This window comes from Elephas maximus, chromosome 7, assembly GCF_024166365.1.
Source record: "Elephas maximus indicus isolate mEleMax1 chromosome 7, mEleMax1 primary haplotype, whole genome shotgun sequence".
NCBI classification, from domain to species: domain Eukaryota; kingdom Metazoa; phylum Chordata; class Mammalia; order Proboscidea; family Elephantidae; genus Elephas; species Elephas maximus.
Window position 1 is genome coordinate 128677378 of NC_064825.1, and position 16245 is coordinate 128693622.

Sequence of the window (16245 nt, forward strand, 5' to 3'; positions counted from 1 at the left end):
CCGCCCCGCCCCGGCTCGGGCGGCCGGAGGACCCGGAGCGAAGGCGCCCGAGCCCGCCGCGGCGGCGGGGAGGATGTGGTTCTTCGCCCGGGACCCGGTCCGGGACTTCCCGTTCGAGCTCATCCCAGAGCCCCTCGAGGGCGGCCCGCCCGGCCTCTGGGCCCTGCATCGCGGCCGGAAGAAGGTGAGCACGGCCCCGCTCTGCAGGCCGAGGCCCAACCCCGGCCTCGCCTAGTCCTCGCCGCCGGCCCCGCTGCGTCGCGTCCCGCCTGACGTGGCCCCCGAGCCTCCCGGGCAACGGGCCGGAGGAGGGGGCGGGCAGGCCTGGCAGCGTCGACGTGGCGGGCGGAAGGACCGAGGGACGGCCAGGCGGACGGGGCCGAGTCACGTGGACTGACCAAGTCCCCAGTGGCTGACCTGGGGCGAGACCCGGCCGGCGGCCCTTAACTTCCGGTCCCAAACAGGCTGAGGACACTTGGAACTGGCGAGCGCGCCCCGCCCTCAGGCCCCCATGCTCCCTGGCCCCCATGCCCCCCACAGGCCACAGGCAGCCCGGTGTCCATCTTCGTGTATGACGTGAAGCCCGGCGCGGAAGAGCAGACGCAGGTGGCCAAAGCTGCCTTCAAGCGCCTCAAGACCCTCCGACACCCCAACATTCTGGCCTACATCGACGGGCTGGAGGTACCTGCTGCCCAGTTGTCCCCCTCTGCCCCTAACTCTTTCCCAGTCTCCAGCCCCTCAAAGTCTCCTCTCTTCTTGTCCCTTGGTTTCCACCTCTTCTGTCTCAGCCCCCAGATTTGGCTCCCCTTCTCCGCCTCTCCCTCACCTTCCTCTTCTCTCCCCCTACCCCACCCTGATATCCCCATGTCTGCTTCCCCAGACAGAGAAATGCCTCCACATAGTGACAGAAGCTGTGACCCCACTGGGAATGTATCTCAAGGCACGAGTGGAGGCTGGTGGCCTGAAGGAGCTGGAGCTCTCCTGGGGGCTGCACCAGATTGTGGTGAGTTGGCGGGCAGGGGTAACAAGGGCAGGGGTGGGCTGCAGGTGCTGGGGGTGACAACTCCTTCTGCCCCCAGAAAGCCCTCAGCTTCCTGGTCAACGACTGCAGCCTCGTCCACAACAATGTCTGCATGGCGGCGGTGTTCGTGGACCGCGCAGGGGAGTGGAAGCTTGGGGGTCTGGACTACATGTACTCAGCCCAGGGCGATGGCGGGGGGCCCCCCCGCAAGGGCGTCCCTGAGCTTGAACAGTACGACCCCCCAGAGTTGGCTGACAGCAGTGGCAGAACAGTCGGGGAAAAGTGGTGGGTGACTGGGGGGGCATTCCCCAACCTACCCTGTGCTGTAGGTTCCTGAGCTCCCTGCCCCTTGCTGCCCATCTGGGAAGGGCACTGGGGTCCTCAGGGTGGGCCCACTCCTCTGTTCCCAGAATCCTCAGGGTGGTGGGGCAGGATGAACAACAGGTGACAGGATCAGATGCTTCTGAATTTGAAAGCTGTGTGATCTGGGGCAGATGTCCTTGCTTCTCTGAGCCTCAGTTTCTTCGTCTGTCAAATGGGGCTAATAAAATTTGCTTCTTGGGGCTGATGGGAGGATCATCTGAGGGACCCAGCCCAGGGCTGCCTGCCATGCAGTGGCATGGCCTGCTGCCCAAGGCAAGTTGGAGGCCAGGCCTGCCCTGGTGGGCAGTGGGACCCTGAACGGCTCTGGGTCACTGCTGCAGGTCAGCTGACATGTGGCGCCTGGGCTGCCTCATTTGGGAGGTCTTCAATGGGCCCTTGCTGCGGGCAGCTGCTCTGCGCAACCCCGGGAAGGTGAGTGTCTAGCCTCTGGCTACTCTTCCTGCCCCAGTCCTTCCTGTCAGCCAGCCACCCCCCCCTTGACCCTGACCCTTCTTCCGTAGATCCCCAAATCACTGGTGCCGCACTACTGCGAGCTGGTTGGAGCCAACCCCAAGGTGCGCCCCAACCCGGCCCGTTTTCTGCAGAACTGCCGGGCACCTGGCGGCTTCATGAGCAACCGCTTCGTGGAGACCAACCTCTTTCTGGAAGAGATTCAGGTGAGTCTGCACCCCACCTGTGCTTTGGCCCGTCTGTTCCCCATCCCACTCCCTTGTGGGTCCTTCATACTTGTACCCTCTGGAGACAAGCACAGGCTGTGGAGTTAGGCCCATCTGGGTTCACATTCCTGCCTCTAATTCTTACTTGCTATGTGACTTCTCATGGCCCAAGCCAGGTCTCTTGGTTCTAAAATAGGGATAATAATAACAATGGTGCCTACTTCAAAGGAGCACGGTGAAGTGTCAGTGAGTAAAGTCCACAGTATAGTGTTCGGCACGTAGTAGGTCCTTAGTGGCTGCTCCTGTTCCTCCGTGAATTCCACAGATGCATCTGGTTCTGGCCCCCAGACGTGTACAATGCCATGTGCTGGGCTGGGGCGTGGGCAGCAGGGTTGAGGAAGGAGAGTCATGTAGGCACTGCCCTCAAGGATCGGGCAGGGAGTGAATGGACCAGGCTCCTACCCTTGCGGACTCACTTTGGGGACAGAAAACACACATAAGGAAACCTGTGCTCTGGGTGGGGGGTAGGAAAACACAGGGGTGGGGTACTCAGGGAAGGGCTCTCTGAAGGACATGAAGGTGGGGGCCCTGGGGATGGCAGCTGGGGGAGGAGCATTCCAAGCAGAGAGAATAGCATGGTGAGGAGGGAATGCTCTACATAACTCCTTTGAATCTCAGTTTTCACATCTGTATAGTGGGGATGAGGGTAGTATTTGCTTCCCCTTAGGATTGTTGTGGGGAGTGGGAGAGGCCACATCTGCTTGACCCAGCCATGTGTGAGGCACACAGAGAGGTGGCAGACACAGCCCCAGCTCCTGAGGGGCTGGGGATCTGGGGTGAGGGCGGAGAATGACAAGTCTACAAACCCTGAGGGAGCAGGGTCTGTGAAGTCCCGATGCAGGCAGGGAGCAGGCCCTTCGAAGGTGGGGGACCTGAACTGTGTCTTGAAGGGGAAGCGACCAGGAACACTGAGCCCTGTGGCCTCCTGGGTGGTGTGGGGCAGTGGGAGCTTTGTTACCTGGAGTTCTCCTCACATGGCTGGCCCTGCCTGCAGGGCTGTCTGGCCATAGCCCAAGAAACACCTGCCTTTCTCCTTAAAATGTCCACAGGAAGTGGGCTGTTTCTGGCCAGCCCCAAAGACTTGGGAGGACACTGTCTGTCTGTCACTGGGTGGAGTGGTGGAGAGATCCTGGGCTGTGGCTCTCAATGTGGGATCTTGGGTGGGGTTGTCCCTGTGGGCCATGGCTCCCCAGGAACCTTGCAGTCAGAGCACCCAGCCTGCCTGCCTCCCGTGCTGGGATGAGCTGCTCGAGGGCAGCCAGGCCCTCCTCTTCCCCAGCCAGAGGTCACCTGTCCTGGGCCAGGTGGTGGCCAAGGGTACAGCAGAGAGCACAGGGACTTTGGAAGCGTACAGAACTGGGTGATCCTGAGCCTCAGCCTCCTCCTTGCGAATGGGGAGGCGATAGCACCTTTTCACAGGGTGCAGCACAGCATGGGGATCCAAGTGAGTGCCAGAGCCTTGGGTCACACCTTCCCCTGACTGCTAGCTAGCTGTGTGACCTTGGACAAGCTCCTCACCCTGTGCCTCAGTTTCCTCAGTCAAATGTGGCTTATGTTGGCACCTACCTCGTAAAGTTGTCTGGAAGATTATATGAGAACGTCTCTGTAAAGGAGGGGGCCCGTGGTTGTGTAGTGGTTAAGCACTTGGCTGCCAACCAAACAGTTGGCAGTTTGAATCCATGAGCCACTCCGTGGAAACCCTACGGGGCGGTTCTACTCTGTCCTATAGGGTTGCTATGAATTCGGAATCAAGTCGGCAGCAACAGGTGTAAAAGGAGAGCGAGGAAGATTAAAGACAACCTTCGAGCTGATGGCCTGGTCCGTTTTGGCCCTGCCGGAGGAATGGGTCTGGGGGTGACCTGGGTCTGATCCCCGCCTTCTCATAGCCTGTCGTGAACCTCTTCACCCCCATGGTGGAGTTGCACTGGCAGGGGCCAGGGAAACTGAAGAAGCCACTTTGCCTCTGTGAGCTTCAGTTTCCTCACATGTGTGATGGGGTTAGTGGTACTCACACCTTAGGGTTGTTGTGAGGAGTAGACACAACAGTGATAAAGGGGCTGGTCCCCTAGTGGCTCCCCTCCTGACAAGGATCAGGTGCTGTGGAGGTGGTGATGAGAATGACAACATCTAAACGACCAATCACGTGCTGTGTGCCGGGAATTTACATGGATTTTCTCCTTGAGTCTTCAGCAACAGGTGGTACAGTTACTGTCTTATTTTACAGATGTAGGAACTTGTCTAAGGTTCCACTGCTTGTACATCGGGGAGTGGGGGTTCGAACCCAGGCTGTTGGGCTTCAGCACCCACAAGCTTCACTTCTGCTCCTTCTGGCTGGGGGCAACCCCACTCTCGCCCATGGCTCGGGGGCCCGTGATCAGGCCTGTTTCCTCCCTGCGCCCTCTCGTTGCTCCCCTAGATCAAAGAGCCAGCTGAGAAGCAAAAGTTCTTCCAAGAGCTGAGCAAGAGCCTGGACACATTCCCTGAGGACTTCTGCCGGCACAAGGTGCTGCCCCAGCTGCTGACTGCCTTTGAGTTTGGTAGTGCTGGAGCTGTGGTCCTCACACCCCTCTTCAAGGTAAGTGGGGCCAGGAGCCTTGCTGGGGACACCGAACAGGCCAGGGGCTTTGGGCTTGGGGTTCAGAGAGCTGGTGCAAAAGGGAAGGCCCTGGTATGGGGGACAGTCCTTCAGGGCCATCCCGGGCAGCGGCAGCCTGGTTGGGGCAGATTCAAGCTGGTATCCTGGTGGTTTGGCCAGCCAGGGCCACCTGGCCAGCTGCTAGGGAGGCTGTGAGGACTTCTTGCCCGTGGGGACAAAAGATTGTGTGCCTCCAAAGGTCTTCCTCTACAGACCCCTTGCTTTAGAGCCCTCAGCCCTTCCTCCATTTCCCTGAGATGGCCACCCTGGCCTGAGCTGTCACCCCGGTTCCCAGGGCCCAGAGGGTCACCTGCCCACCACCCCACTTCCCATTCTTCCACCTGACCCCTCAGCAGTAGCTCACCTGGCTTCTGGAAGCTGGATCCTTTGGCCCCTTCTTCAGGCCCCAGCCCACCCTTGATGTGGGCACCTAATATCCCTTGCTTTGCCCACCCTGGGAGAGTCCTTCCCCTTGCCAGGGGTGGTGTGAGAAGGAGACAAGAGAATCCTGTTTAGCTGGGAACCTTGAGAAAGTACAGGCAGAATGCTGTGTGTGTGGGCACGTGTGGTGTGGGCACCTGTGGTATATGGGCGCCTGCTTCTGGAGAGGGACGCAGTCTGTCTTGGCCTTCTGAAAGAGGCCTTGACCCAGAAGAGGTTGAGGGCAGGGCTCACGGAGACGGAGCACGAGCAGAGGGGCTGCTGAGGAAAGGCCCGTCCCTCCCTGTTCCTGCTCTGCTGTCACTCTGTTCCTGCCCTGGGAAATTGGCAGGAAGGGAGCACATGGAAGTCAGGTGGGCCTGTTGGAGTCACACCTCCACCGCCCGTGGAGGTAGCTGAGCCCCAGCCTGCTCCTCCTTCAGGTGGGAAAGTTCCTCAGCGCAGAGGAGTATCAACAGAAGGTTATTCCCGTTGTGGTGAAGATGTTCTCATCCACCGACCGGGCCATGCGCATCCGACTCCTACAGCAGGTGGGTGCCTTGTCCGGACCCTGCCCTCCTATACCCTGTGCAGACCCCACCCTGCTGCTGGGGAAGGTCTACTTGGCCCTGGAAGTCCCTGCCTATGCCCCAGCTGTTGGCTAGAGATCCCTCCCTGGTTGCATAGGGGCCCCGAAACCCCTCCCCCCAGCACATACAGGTGAGGGGCTCAGTGAGGCTGGGCTCTTAGGGAAGGGAGGTCATCCAAGGGTTCCCTGGCAGCTTGGGGAATTCCCAGCCTGCCTGGCCACAGGACTCTGACACCCCCAGGCTCTGGCAGGTCACTCAGCCCCGGAGACCCCATTCTCTCACTTCTAGAGCGGGGCTAGTTTCTCCTGCCAACTCAGGGCAGCTGAGGGCCAGATCAAGGTGGATGGAATTTAGGGGGGAGCCAGGAAGTACTGGCGACTCTCAGGTGTTTATTCCCTCTCCTGCCACACACAGTGGCCCTTGTCACAGCACTGTGTGGGCAGGGAGGTGTGGAGCAGGGGCCTCTGAGAGGGGCCATGGCTCAGTCTGCCAACTGAGCAGGGCCAGAAGCTAGGCCTCCCAACTCCCATCTTGGCTCTTCCAGCACCTGCCCAGCCTTTTCTCAACCCTCTGTGTGAACCTGAGGCCGCAGAGGGGTGAGGGGCTCAGGAGGCTGACCTGGCCAGCCAGTGCCTGCCTGGAGAAGCCAAGCCCAGAGTGGCCTGTGGGGGTTAAGGGGGTTAGGAGGGGCTGACCGTGTTCTTACCCACCCTGGCCCGCAGATGGAGCAGTTCATCCAGTACCTCGATGAGCCAACAGTCAACAGCCAGATCTTCCCCCACGTCGTGCATGGCTTTCTGGACACCAACCCTGCCATCCGGGAGCAGACGGTCAAGGTGGGCATGGCCAGGCCCAAAGTGGCCGCCCCTGGTGTTCCAAGGCTTGGGGGGAATCACCCCAGGACACATGGCCAGGTTTTGGTTGTAGGTCTAGAGCGGGTTATGTAGGTCACCTGCAGTGTGGGGTGAGGCTGTGGGCACAGGAGGTGTAGCCACTGAGCTGGGAGGAAGCAGCGGGGAGCACGGCTCACGGTCCTCCACTCAGCAGACACTGAGCACCCAGCCCTGTGCCCTATGTCATGCAGAACACAGCGTGCAAAGGCAGGCCACGCTCCTGCTCTCAGGGAGCTCCCCTTGCTTGGGAGTGGGCCCGGCAGACAGTAGGCAGAGTTAGGAAATGTTTATTTTATGTTAGAAAACCACCTGAGCCAGGGAAAGGAGATGGAGAGTGTGGGGACAGGGGTTTGCAGTTTTATGAAGAATGGTCAGGGAAGACCTTGCTGAGGAGGTGTCGTTTATGGAAAGGAGGTGAGGTAGCAAGCCTCCTGGCGATTCAAGGAGGTGTTTTTGGCAGCAGGAACAGCAAGTGCAAAGGCCCAAAGGTGGGAATGGGCCTGGAGTGTAGAAGTCGCACGGGAAGTCTGGTGTGACAAAGGGGAGCGGTTGTGGGAGAACAGTTGAAGTCAGAGGGGTAATGGGTGGGGCGGGCCTGGTAGGGTGTGGCAGGGACCTGGTACAGTCACTGGGAGTGAGATGGGCCACTGGGGGCCTGAACAGAGGAGTGGCGGAGACCTCTGTGTGGAGATGCACTGTCAGGGCCAAGGGTGGAAGCTGGGAGACTGTTGGGGGCTGTTGCAGTGACCCAGGTGAGAGATGACGGCAGCTCTGAGCCGAGCGGCAGCAGCAGGTGGAAAGAAGGGGCCCTATACGGAAGGTGGAGCCAACTGAGCTTAACAGACTGGGTATGGAGTCAAGGATGGCTCCGAGGTTTTTGGACTGAGCAAATGGGAAGCGAAGTGGCTGTTTACTGAGCAGACTGGGAGGAGGTCACACGGCACCTAGCCAGTGGCGTGGTCAGGTTGGCCACAGGTTACCTGTGTCTGAAGTTTAGGGAAGTCAGCTGGAGGTGCACACTTGGGAGTCGTCGGCTCACAGAGGGCTTTGAAAGCCGTGAAATGGACGTGATCCCCTGGGAGAGTGCAGGGATGGAAGAGAAGAGGCCAGAGACCTGACGCTGGACTGTCTGGTGTGGGACAAGTTTGAGTCAAAACAGAGGAAGCAGCAAGAGGAGACAGGAGCAGCCAGCGGGTCAAGGGGAACTAGGACTGTGTCCTGGGAGCCCAGAGACTAGCGTTTCAAAGAAGAGCAAGAGCTCGGCAGTGTCAGAGCTGCTGAGGGGTCACGTTTGGTGAGGATGGAGAATTAGCCATTGGATTTAGCTATGTGGAGGTCACAGGGGACTTCAGCCTGAGCCAGTGTGGTGGAGTGGGGGGTGCGTGAAGTCGGGGTGGAGGGCGCCCGAGAGAGAGCAGAGAACAGAGAGCAACAGGAGATGGTGAGTGCAGACAGGCTTAAAGACCAGAGAAGTGGGGCAGCCCCTTCCTCAGCGTTCTGGGTAGGGGCCAGGACTGGGCTGGGTGGTAGGTGGTACTGACAGGGGGCTGGGGGAAGGGGCGCTGAGTCTGGCAGAGGATGCTGAGTGTGAACTGGGAGCAGGTGAAAGGCTGGGATGGGGAAGTGTGAGGTGGGCGCAGGGTACACATGGGTGGGCAGGGTCAGGGGCTTAGAGAGCAGGGCAGACTTCCCAGAAGGTGGCTGTGGTGGCAGTGGGGGCTGCATGGCTGAGGTCAGAGCAGCCACTGTGACCTCTGGCCTATCAGAGGAATAGGAAGGCCAGGGAGGTAGGGGTCAGACCTGCAGGGCCTTGTGAGACTCTGGGCATGGGGATGTCATTGTAGGGTTATAGGGGGGAGTAGGGAGGTTGTGGAGGTGTTTGGGATAGATTGCTCCAGCTGTTGCTGGGTGCAGGATGGATTTGGGATCCAAGACCATAGATGTGGAAGGAGGTGATCCTGGTGGGAGATGATGGGAGAGGCAGCAGCTGTGGTCCAAGGGCAAAGGGGCTCAGGGCCCACAACGAGGACGAGGGTACTCTCAGGAGTACCAGTCCTGAGAGACATTTGGCAGAGCAGGGCAGGGCTCATGTGTGTGGCCTGTGGGCACATGGGGCCCTAGCTGCATATCACTGTGAGTGAGATTTAGAGTTGTGTGTGTGGGATGGGGATCACAGGCAGAGGGAACAAATGTGCAGAGGGCCAGGCAGTAACCAGGGCCTAGGAAACGAGTGAGGCCGGAATGGAGGGCAGACCTGAGCGCTGGGCTGGGGAGTGCGGACTTGATCCCTGTGGCAGGTGCCACTGGGCTCCAGGCAGGGCTTTGGCTGGCCTGCTCAGTGCTGAGGGCTACCAGGGGCCTCAGTACCCAACCAGGAGGCTACTCCTGCATGTGGCCCTTTGCCCACCCACTGGCCCAGCCCACAATCTCTGCTGTTCCCACCCCACAGTCCATGCTGCTTCTGGCCCCAAAGCTGAACGAGACCAACCTCAACGTGGAGCTGATGAAGCACTTTGCACGGCTACAGGCCAAGGACGAGCAGGGCCCCATCCGCTGCAATACCACGGTCTGCCTGGGCAAGATCGGCTCCTACCTCAGTGCCAGCGTGAGTGCCCACTTGGGCCACTTCTGGGCGGGGCACCCTATGTGGGTGAACCGCCATCCTCCCAGAGACCAAGGCCTGATGTCTGGGCTTGCGGAGGTGGAATGAGTTGCACCAGGTCACACAGCCAGTAGATAGTGGGTCTGAGATTAGAACCCAGGCCTGCTTGGCCCCATGGCCTGTGTGGACCTTCTCAGCCGGGGTTTGTAAACTCATGCCTGAGGTGTCCAGACAGGTAATAGGAATCAGTGAATCAGGCCAGCAGGGCAGGGAAGAAGGGAGGCAGATGTCCCCGTTGCCCTGAGGCAGCCTGGCGCCCAGTGATCTGTGAGGAGAAGCCAGGACCTCTGTCACCTCTTCCCATCTTAAGTTGTTGGTGATGAGTGCCTATCTTTCAGACTGGGGCCCTGTGGGCAGCTTCTGCTCTGGGGCATAAGGCCTGGCAGTTTGGTCCCCAGGGTTGACCCTGCCTGCTCAGGAGTCCTCTCTCCTGCCCCATCCCAGACCAGACACAGGGTTCTCACCTCCGCCTTCAGTCGGGCCACCAAGGACCCATTTGCCCCGTCCCGGGTTGCGGGCGTCCTGGGCTTCGCTGCCACCCACAACCTCTATTCGATGAGTGACTGTGCGCACAAGATCCTGCCTGTGCTGTGCAGCCTCACTGTGGACCCCGAGAAATCTGTGCGGGATCAGGTAAGGCACGGCAGGGGAGGGCCTGGAGCCAGGGCTGGCGGAGGGGGATTCAGGCCTGCTGGCCTGGCAGGCCCTTGGGAGCCTGAGACCCAGCTCTGCCTCTTGCTCCCCCTCAGGCCTTCAAGGCCATCCGGAGCTTCCTGTCCAAACTGGAGTCGGTGTCAGAAGATCCCACCCAGCTGGCGGAAGTGGGTGAGTAGGCCCACAGTCATGTTCCCCTGTCCTCCTGCCACACCAGTGGCCATCACGTTCCCTGTCCTGCTCCCCTCCCGCCAGGTAGAGTATGAGAAAGCTGGGAGAACCTTAAAGAGCAGGCTCGACACTGCCCCCTTGCCCTCCCTACTGTCACTCACAGATGGGAGAACCCAGGCCTAGCTAGGGCAGGGGCGTGCTCTGGGTCGCTTGGTTTCTGTGTCAGTTTCCTCACCGGAAGCTGAGGTCACACCCACTTTTTTCTCCTGCCACTGCCCAGAGAAGGATGTCCATGCGGCTTCCAGCCCCGGGATGGGAGGAGCTGCAGCCAGCTGGGCAGGATGGGCTGTGACGGGGGTTTCCTCGCTCACCTCCAAGTTGATCCGTGCACATCCCACGGCTGCCCCCACTGAGACCAATGTCCCCCAGCGGCCAGTGCCCGAGGGTGAGTGTCCTAGACTGTCTACACTGATGGCTGAGAGGGCTTCAGGGTACGGGTACCCAGGAGCTGCTTCGGGTGGTGATGGGGGCATAAGGGATGGGGCCACAGTCTAGTCACCCCATGGGCTTCATGGTGCCCCTCTCCCCACCACACACACTGCACCGACCTCTGCCCTGACCGAGACCTCTCTGGGGCCCAGTCTGGGGTGCTCATTGAGCCTCTGCTTCCCAGGACTGCCTGCCCCAGCCCCCACCCCTGTCCCTGCTGCCCCCTCTGCCTCGGGCCAGTGGGAGACACAGGAGGAGGGCAGGGACACAGCAGAGGACACCAGCTCTACCGACAGATGGGATGATGAAGACTGGGGCAGCCTGGAGGTAAGTGGGGCTCAGGGAACTCACAGGGGACCCTAGCCCAAAGGGTACAGGCTACTATTCAGTGAGCTCATGTGCAGCCTGGCTACAATCAGGCCTGTCCTCATCTGCACAGCATTCCTGTGAGGTGACATGGAGTGGCTCTTGTGTAGTCAGCAGCTGAGCCCCCCACTCAACTCCACGACCCCTGGGAGCAGGGTGGGAATTGAGAGGATGAGGATGAGGACGAGTGAGGCTGCTCTGAAGGGTAAGGGGATGGGGGCAGAACTCCGGGCCCAGCTCCCCCATCCATGAAGATGGGTGTCTCAGTCCCCCCACCAGAGGGGCATGGAGCATCTAGATCTTTCTCCAGCCTCAGAGGGGTGATGGCAGGGCTCAGCATATACACTTTAGAGGTGGGAAGCAGGGCCCAAGGAATGAATGAGACTGGAAGTGAAAAGCTGAAGGCCAGTGCCCCGTTACTCGCCCTTTTTGGTGTGGGGTGGGGGTCATGAACTTCTTTCCACTCTGCAGCAGGAGGCCGAGTCTGTGCTGGCCCAACAGGATGACTGGAGCACGGGCGGCCAAGTGGGCCGGGCTGGGCAGGTGAGCCTGGTCAGTGCAGGGGTGCGGGGGCGGGGGGGGGTCCATGTAGGGAGCAGGGCAGGCACTACCTCCCCATTCCTTTCCTGCAGGCTGCCAACTCTGACCACAAATCCCTGGATTCGGACTGGAGCAGCTGGGAGGCTGAGGGCTCTTGGGAGCAGGGCTGGCAGGAACCAAGCCCTCCAGAACCACCCCCTGAGGGCACACGGCTAGCCAGCGAGTATAACTGGGGCCACCCAGAACCCAGCGACAAGGGCGACCCATTCGCCGCCCTGACCGCACGTCGGGAGACAGGCTCCCAGGTAAAACAGGCAGGGTTGGGTGCAGACTTGGAGCCGACCTCGGCCGGCAGTTGGCCCTCACCCCAACCCACCCTTCCCTTTTCAGCTCAAGCCAGAGTCGTGGGGTGACCACAACTGGGAGAGCCTGGATGTGGACCGTAAGTGCCTCTCTTGGGAGGGGTGTCAGCCTAGCTCCCACCCTAGGGTAGGTGTGGGCTGGGGAGCAGACCTGACTCCACCCAGATGCCCTGAGTGGCCTCCCCTTTCCACCCCTAGGACAGGCCAAGGCGGAGCTGGCCAGGAAGAAGCGGGAGGAGCGTAGGCGGGAGATGGAGGCCAAACGAGCAGAGAGGAAGGCGGCCAAGGGCCCCATGAAGCTGGGTGCCCGGAAGCTGGACTGAACCGCCGGTGTGGGCGCTCCCTGGCTTGCTGTGCGGGGAGCAGGCCCTTCAGGTGTATTTATTGTACAAACCATGTGAGCCCGGCCCCAGCCAGGCACATCCGAGTGTACATAATCAGAGCCACAGTAAATTCTATTTCACACTCCCTGTCCTGGGCCTACTCTGGGCCGAGGTGGCCTGGGGTCTGATGCTACCCTAGGAACTCCACACCTACCACAGTAGCATTTGCTTCAAAAGCCAAGAGTAAAGCGGACGATCCGATTTATCCGTTTCTAGGGACCACTCCCTGGAAGGAGGGACGGCCGCGCCCCCGGGTACCCAACATCAGCCCATGATGCTGACAGGGCCTGCAGCCGTTTCGGGTCACAGAGCTCGCTAATGGGTCTGCGGGCTGAGGGTCCTGGGTCCTGGGTTGGAACCCTGGGTCGGGGCAGGAGCAGAGTTCCAGCTCGCCCCGAGTCTCGGGCGGGAACCGCAGTGGTCGCCGAGGTCCGGCGAGGGTTGTGTCAGCGGCGGCGCTGGGGCACGCAAGCCCCATGCGGACGGCTGCGGGCGAAGCCGGCTTTGCAGACGCAGCGGAAGGAACCACTCGTGTTTACACAGCGCTCGCTCTTGCACAGCAGCCCGCGCTGGTTCAGCTCGCGGCACTCGTCGATGTCTAGGGGGGAGAGTAAGGTCTTTGCGGGCGCCGGAGCCGCAGTGCCCTGAGCCGGGACCTCTCCGAGCCGGGACCTCTGCGGCCGCCCCGCCCCGCCCCGCCCCGCCGCGGCCCAGGCTCACCGACGCAGCGGGCGCGGGAGGAGTCGAGCTGGAAGCCGCCTGGACACTCGCATACGGCGCCTCCGGGACGCGGCACGCAGCGGCCGCTCACGCAGCGGCACTCGTCCGAATCCTCCTCCGAGCTGTCCTCGTCTGCGCCAGAAGGCGGGCGTCAGCACCGACCCCAGCGGGGGCCCCGACCCCTCCGCCTCCTCGCGCCTCCTCACCTCGCGGAGCCTTCCCCAGCAGCAGGGGACTCGCGTCCCAGAAGGAATTGCTCTCGCTCTGTGAAGTCGGGCACTGGGACCCTGGGAGGAGCGGGTGCGTGCGCTCAGCGGCGTCGGGGCACCCCGCTTCCACCCCGGGCTCCCAAGCCCCATCCCCCTCGGTGGGCTCACCCGCGCCGCGCGGCGGGCACGGGCGACACTGGGCGCCCCAGCCGCGGCCCTGGCGGCAGCAGCAGTCGTCGAAGGTGAGGGCGGGCCCGGCCAGAGGGCCGGAGCACATGCCGTCCTCCCCGCGCTGGCCCCAGCACACGTCGCGCCGCTCCGGAGCGCGATCTGCCGGAGAAGGGCGTCAGGGGAGGTCCGAGGCCCGGACCGACTCCCTGCCCCGTCCCACCCGCCCCGGACCACGGCCAGGACGACCCTTGCCCTCACCCGCCGGGCTCTCGGGGAGCTGGCAGTCGCGGCCCGAGGGCCCGGGCACCCAGGGCGGGCGGCACTCGCAGCGGTAGGAGCCCGGCAGGTTGACGCAGCGGCCAGGGCGGCAGGCCGCTGGGTCCTGGCACTCGTCCACGTCTGCGGGCGGCAGGGGTGGGTGCGGTGGCGGTCACAGCTCGGCCAGGGCCCCCGCCCGCCTCCCGCCTCCCCGGCCGGCCGGCCGGGCCTCACCCATCTCCTCTGGGCTCAGGCACTGGCGCTGCGCCGGGCTGTACTCGGCGGGGGGCGTGCAGGCGCAGCGGTAGCCCCCGCGCGTGTTCTCACACACTCCGTTCCGGCAGTTGGATTCATCCAGGCACTCATCCACGTCTGCGGGAGGAGGAGAAGCGCGGGTGGCAGGGGCCGCTCCGGGTCGGGGGGGACGCCTCCGCTCCCCGGTCACTCGGGCAGGCCACTCACCCACGCACTCCAGCAGGTTCCCGTCGTAATAGAAGCCCTGCTTGCAGTAGCACTCGTAGCCGGGCTGCGTGTTCACGCACTTGCCCTCTTTGCAGATCTCGGCCCCAAACAACATGCACTCGTCTATGTCTGCGGGAGGACCGGGCGCCGGCGCTCAAGCCCTCTACCGACCCCGCCCGAGGCCGCCGGGGAGGTGGGTGGGGTTACTGCCGGAGCGGAGCGCACTCAGTGGGCGGGGCTTTCCCGGCGATGACGTAATGTGACGGGCGGGGCCGTCCCGCTCGGTGGGTGGGGCCGCGCGGAGCTTACCGCGGTGGGCTGGGATGCCGTAGTTGACAATGTTGTTGTCCTGGGTGTAGCCCTTCCCGTCCGGGCAGAGGCTGTGGAACTCAGCTGCGGGGAGAGAGCGGCGGGTGGGGAGGGAAGGAGGCAGGACGAGCGCACGTGCTGGGCGTCTGGCTCAGGCTGGCGCTCTCCACCTGATTTCCAACCACCCAGGGAGGTGCCATTTCCCCCATTCCCCGTTTCCAGAGGACGAAGCAGTCTCTGGGAAGGGAAGGGGCCTGCCCGCCTCCTGACCTGAGCTGTAGACTGGGCAGGGGTAGATCTCGCAGTGGTCCCCCCAGCCGGCCCCCAGGGAGCAGCAACACTCCTGCTGGGTGATGTTGGTGGCCAGTACGCTGTCGCAGAATACCGTGTCGTCGAAGTTAAGGTAGCACTCCTTCTTGTGGTGGGGCTGCTCCATCTCTGCTGGGGAGAGCGCAGCTCAGGGTCCGGCAGGCAGACTGCCCTGTCTTCCCGCCCACCACAGCCCTCTGCTACCCTCTTCCCGTTTTCCCCTCAGTTGCCCTGTGAGAGCCAGCCTCCTCAACGTGACATTCAGGGCCCTGCAAGGTCTGGTCCCACCAGACTTCCCCAGGCAAAAGGGGTTTCTTCCTGTTCCCCAGATTCCCAAGGGTGGAACCAGGTGTCATCCATCTCCCCTACTCCGCCTCAGGGGAGATGTCTGGTGTGGGGAGGGGCCTGGAGAGCACTCACCCTCACAGCCGTGCTGGTCCTGAGTGGGCGTGAAGCCTTCATCGCAGACACACACATAGGAGCCCTGCAGGTTCTCACAGGCCCCATGGGGAAGGCACAGGCCCGGGTCCTGGCTGCACTCATCTATGTCTGCGGGGAGTACAGAGCCAGAAGCAGGAGCAGGAGCCAGTGATAAGGAAACCCAGCTTCTCTGTCCCTGGGAGTGTGCCCCATAGCCTCCCACAAGTTCAGAACCCAAATTTCCACTTTGATTTCAAAGTACACACAACAGGAAGTCCACTGGTGTGAGTCCGGGTATGTGTAGAGATATGCATATTCACTGCTGTCATTCTGCTTAAAACCTCCAGTGGCCTGCACTGACAACCCCAGCTGAACCCCGGCTCTATGCTCGGGGCACGGGTGTCTACTCTCTCCTAAAAACACAACTGGCTTCTCAGACCTCTGTGCTTTGCACGTGCTGTTCTTTGGGCTTGGAATACCATTCCATGCACTCTTCTTCCTGGAACCCCTTCAAATCCCAGTCCAACTGTCACCTCTCCTTTGCAATTAATCCTAGCTCAGCCTTCTGTGGGCACCCTGCGCTGTGAACTGTGAGACCTGGTTAACATTTCAGCCTCCCCCAGCTGGGAGCCCTGGATCATTGTCTAGTCCCTAGTACATAGCACGGTGCTTGGTAGGTGCTCAGTAAACTTATTGGATGAATACACGTATGGGTCAGTTGATGGGGAAGACCAATGAATTAATATTTGTAAAGAGCTCAGGACAGTACCTGGCACACGTAAATGTTAACTATCATTATTCGTGTTATCATTGTTACTCCAGGTGAATGAGTGGAAGAAGTGATCGGATGTGTGGATGGAATGACAGGCCACATCAATAGTGTGCCTGGGGGCTTACTGCTCCCTGCCACTTCCCCTCCCAAGCCCACCAGCCACTCCCCCCATACCTTGGCACTTCCTGCCGCCCACCAGCCGGTGCCCCTGGGGGCAGAGACATCTGTAGGAACCGTTGGTGTTGATGCAGTCACCCCCAATGCAGGTTGCAGGGAAATCACACTCATCAATATCTGGTGCGGGGATTGAAGGGGTGGACATTCTCAGG

The 16245-nt window shown here is 61.4% G+C and overlaps 2 protein-coding genes across 4 annotated transcripts in view; one reads left to right on the forward strand and one right to left on the reverse strand.

The window, feature by feature from the left end:
• Positions 1-12643, forward strand: SCYL1 (SCY1 like pseudokinase 1). 2 transcript variants are annotated; one of them, XM_049892480.1, is made up of 18 exons: positions 1-184; positions 541-681; positions 881-1003; positions 1080-1306; positions 1726-1816; positions 1906-2061; positions 4538-4696; positions 5620-5727; positions 6489-6602; positions 9109-9264; positions 9766-9954; positions 10071-10146; positions 10427-10591; positions 10820-10962; positions 11473-11553; positions 11634-11846; positions 11932-11983; positions 12102-12643. In XM_049892480.1, the coding sequence occupies exons 1-18, from the start codon at positions 74-76 to the stop codon at positions 12224-12226; spliced, it is 2430 nt and encodes an 809-aa protein (XP_049748437.1). In that variant the 5' UTR covers positions 1-73; the 3' UTR covers positions 12227-12643. The 2 variants fall into 2 exon arrangements, with proteins under 2 accessions (XP_049748437.1, XP_049748438.1); XM_049892481.1 differs by having other exon boundaries at positions 11473-11544.
• LTBP3 (latent transforming growth factor beta binding protein 3) overlaps positions 12633-16245 on the reverse strand; it is a 16660-nt gene continuing 13047 nt past the window's right edge. For both annotated transcript variants that reach the window (XM_049892478.1, XM_049892477.1), the window contains 11 exons: positions 16091-16210; positions 15145-15273; positions 14686-14853; positions 14416-14499; positions 14107-14235; positions 13879-14016; positions 13645-13785; positions 13384-13545; positions 13213-13293; positions 13007-13138; positions 12633-12884 (listed from right to left, as the gene is read on the reverse strand). In XM_049892478.1, coding sequence (XP_049748435.1) covers positions 12733-12884; positions 13007-13138; positions 13213-13293; positions 13384-13545; positions 13645-13785; positions 13879-14016; positions 14107-14235; positions 14416-14499; positions 14686-14853; positions 15145-15273; positions 16091-16210 — 1436 coding nt within the window. In that variant the 3' untranslated portion in view covers positions 12633-12732. The remainder of the gene's footprint in view (positions 12885-13006; positions 13139-13212; positions 13294-13383; positions 13546-13644; positions 13786-13878; positions 14017-14106; positions 14236-14415; positions 14500-14685; positions 14854-15144; positions 15274-16090; positions 16211-16245) is intronic.

Excerpts from the sequence above, each read along its gene's own strand:
- SCYL1 (XM_049892480.1), top strand. The coding sequence starts at position 74 with ATGTGGTTCTTCGCCCGGGACCCGGTCCGGGACTTCCCGTTCGAGCTC. Across the intron at positions 185-540 it reads TGCATCGCGGCCGGAAGAAG|GCCACAGGCAGCCCGGTGTC; the intron begins GTGAGCACGGCC and ends TGCCCCCCACAG. Across the intron at positions 1,307-1,725 it reads AGAACAGTCGGGGAAAAGTG|GTCAGCTGACATGTGGCGCC; the intron begins GTGGGTGACTGG and ends TCACTGCTGCAG.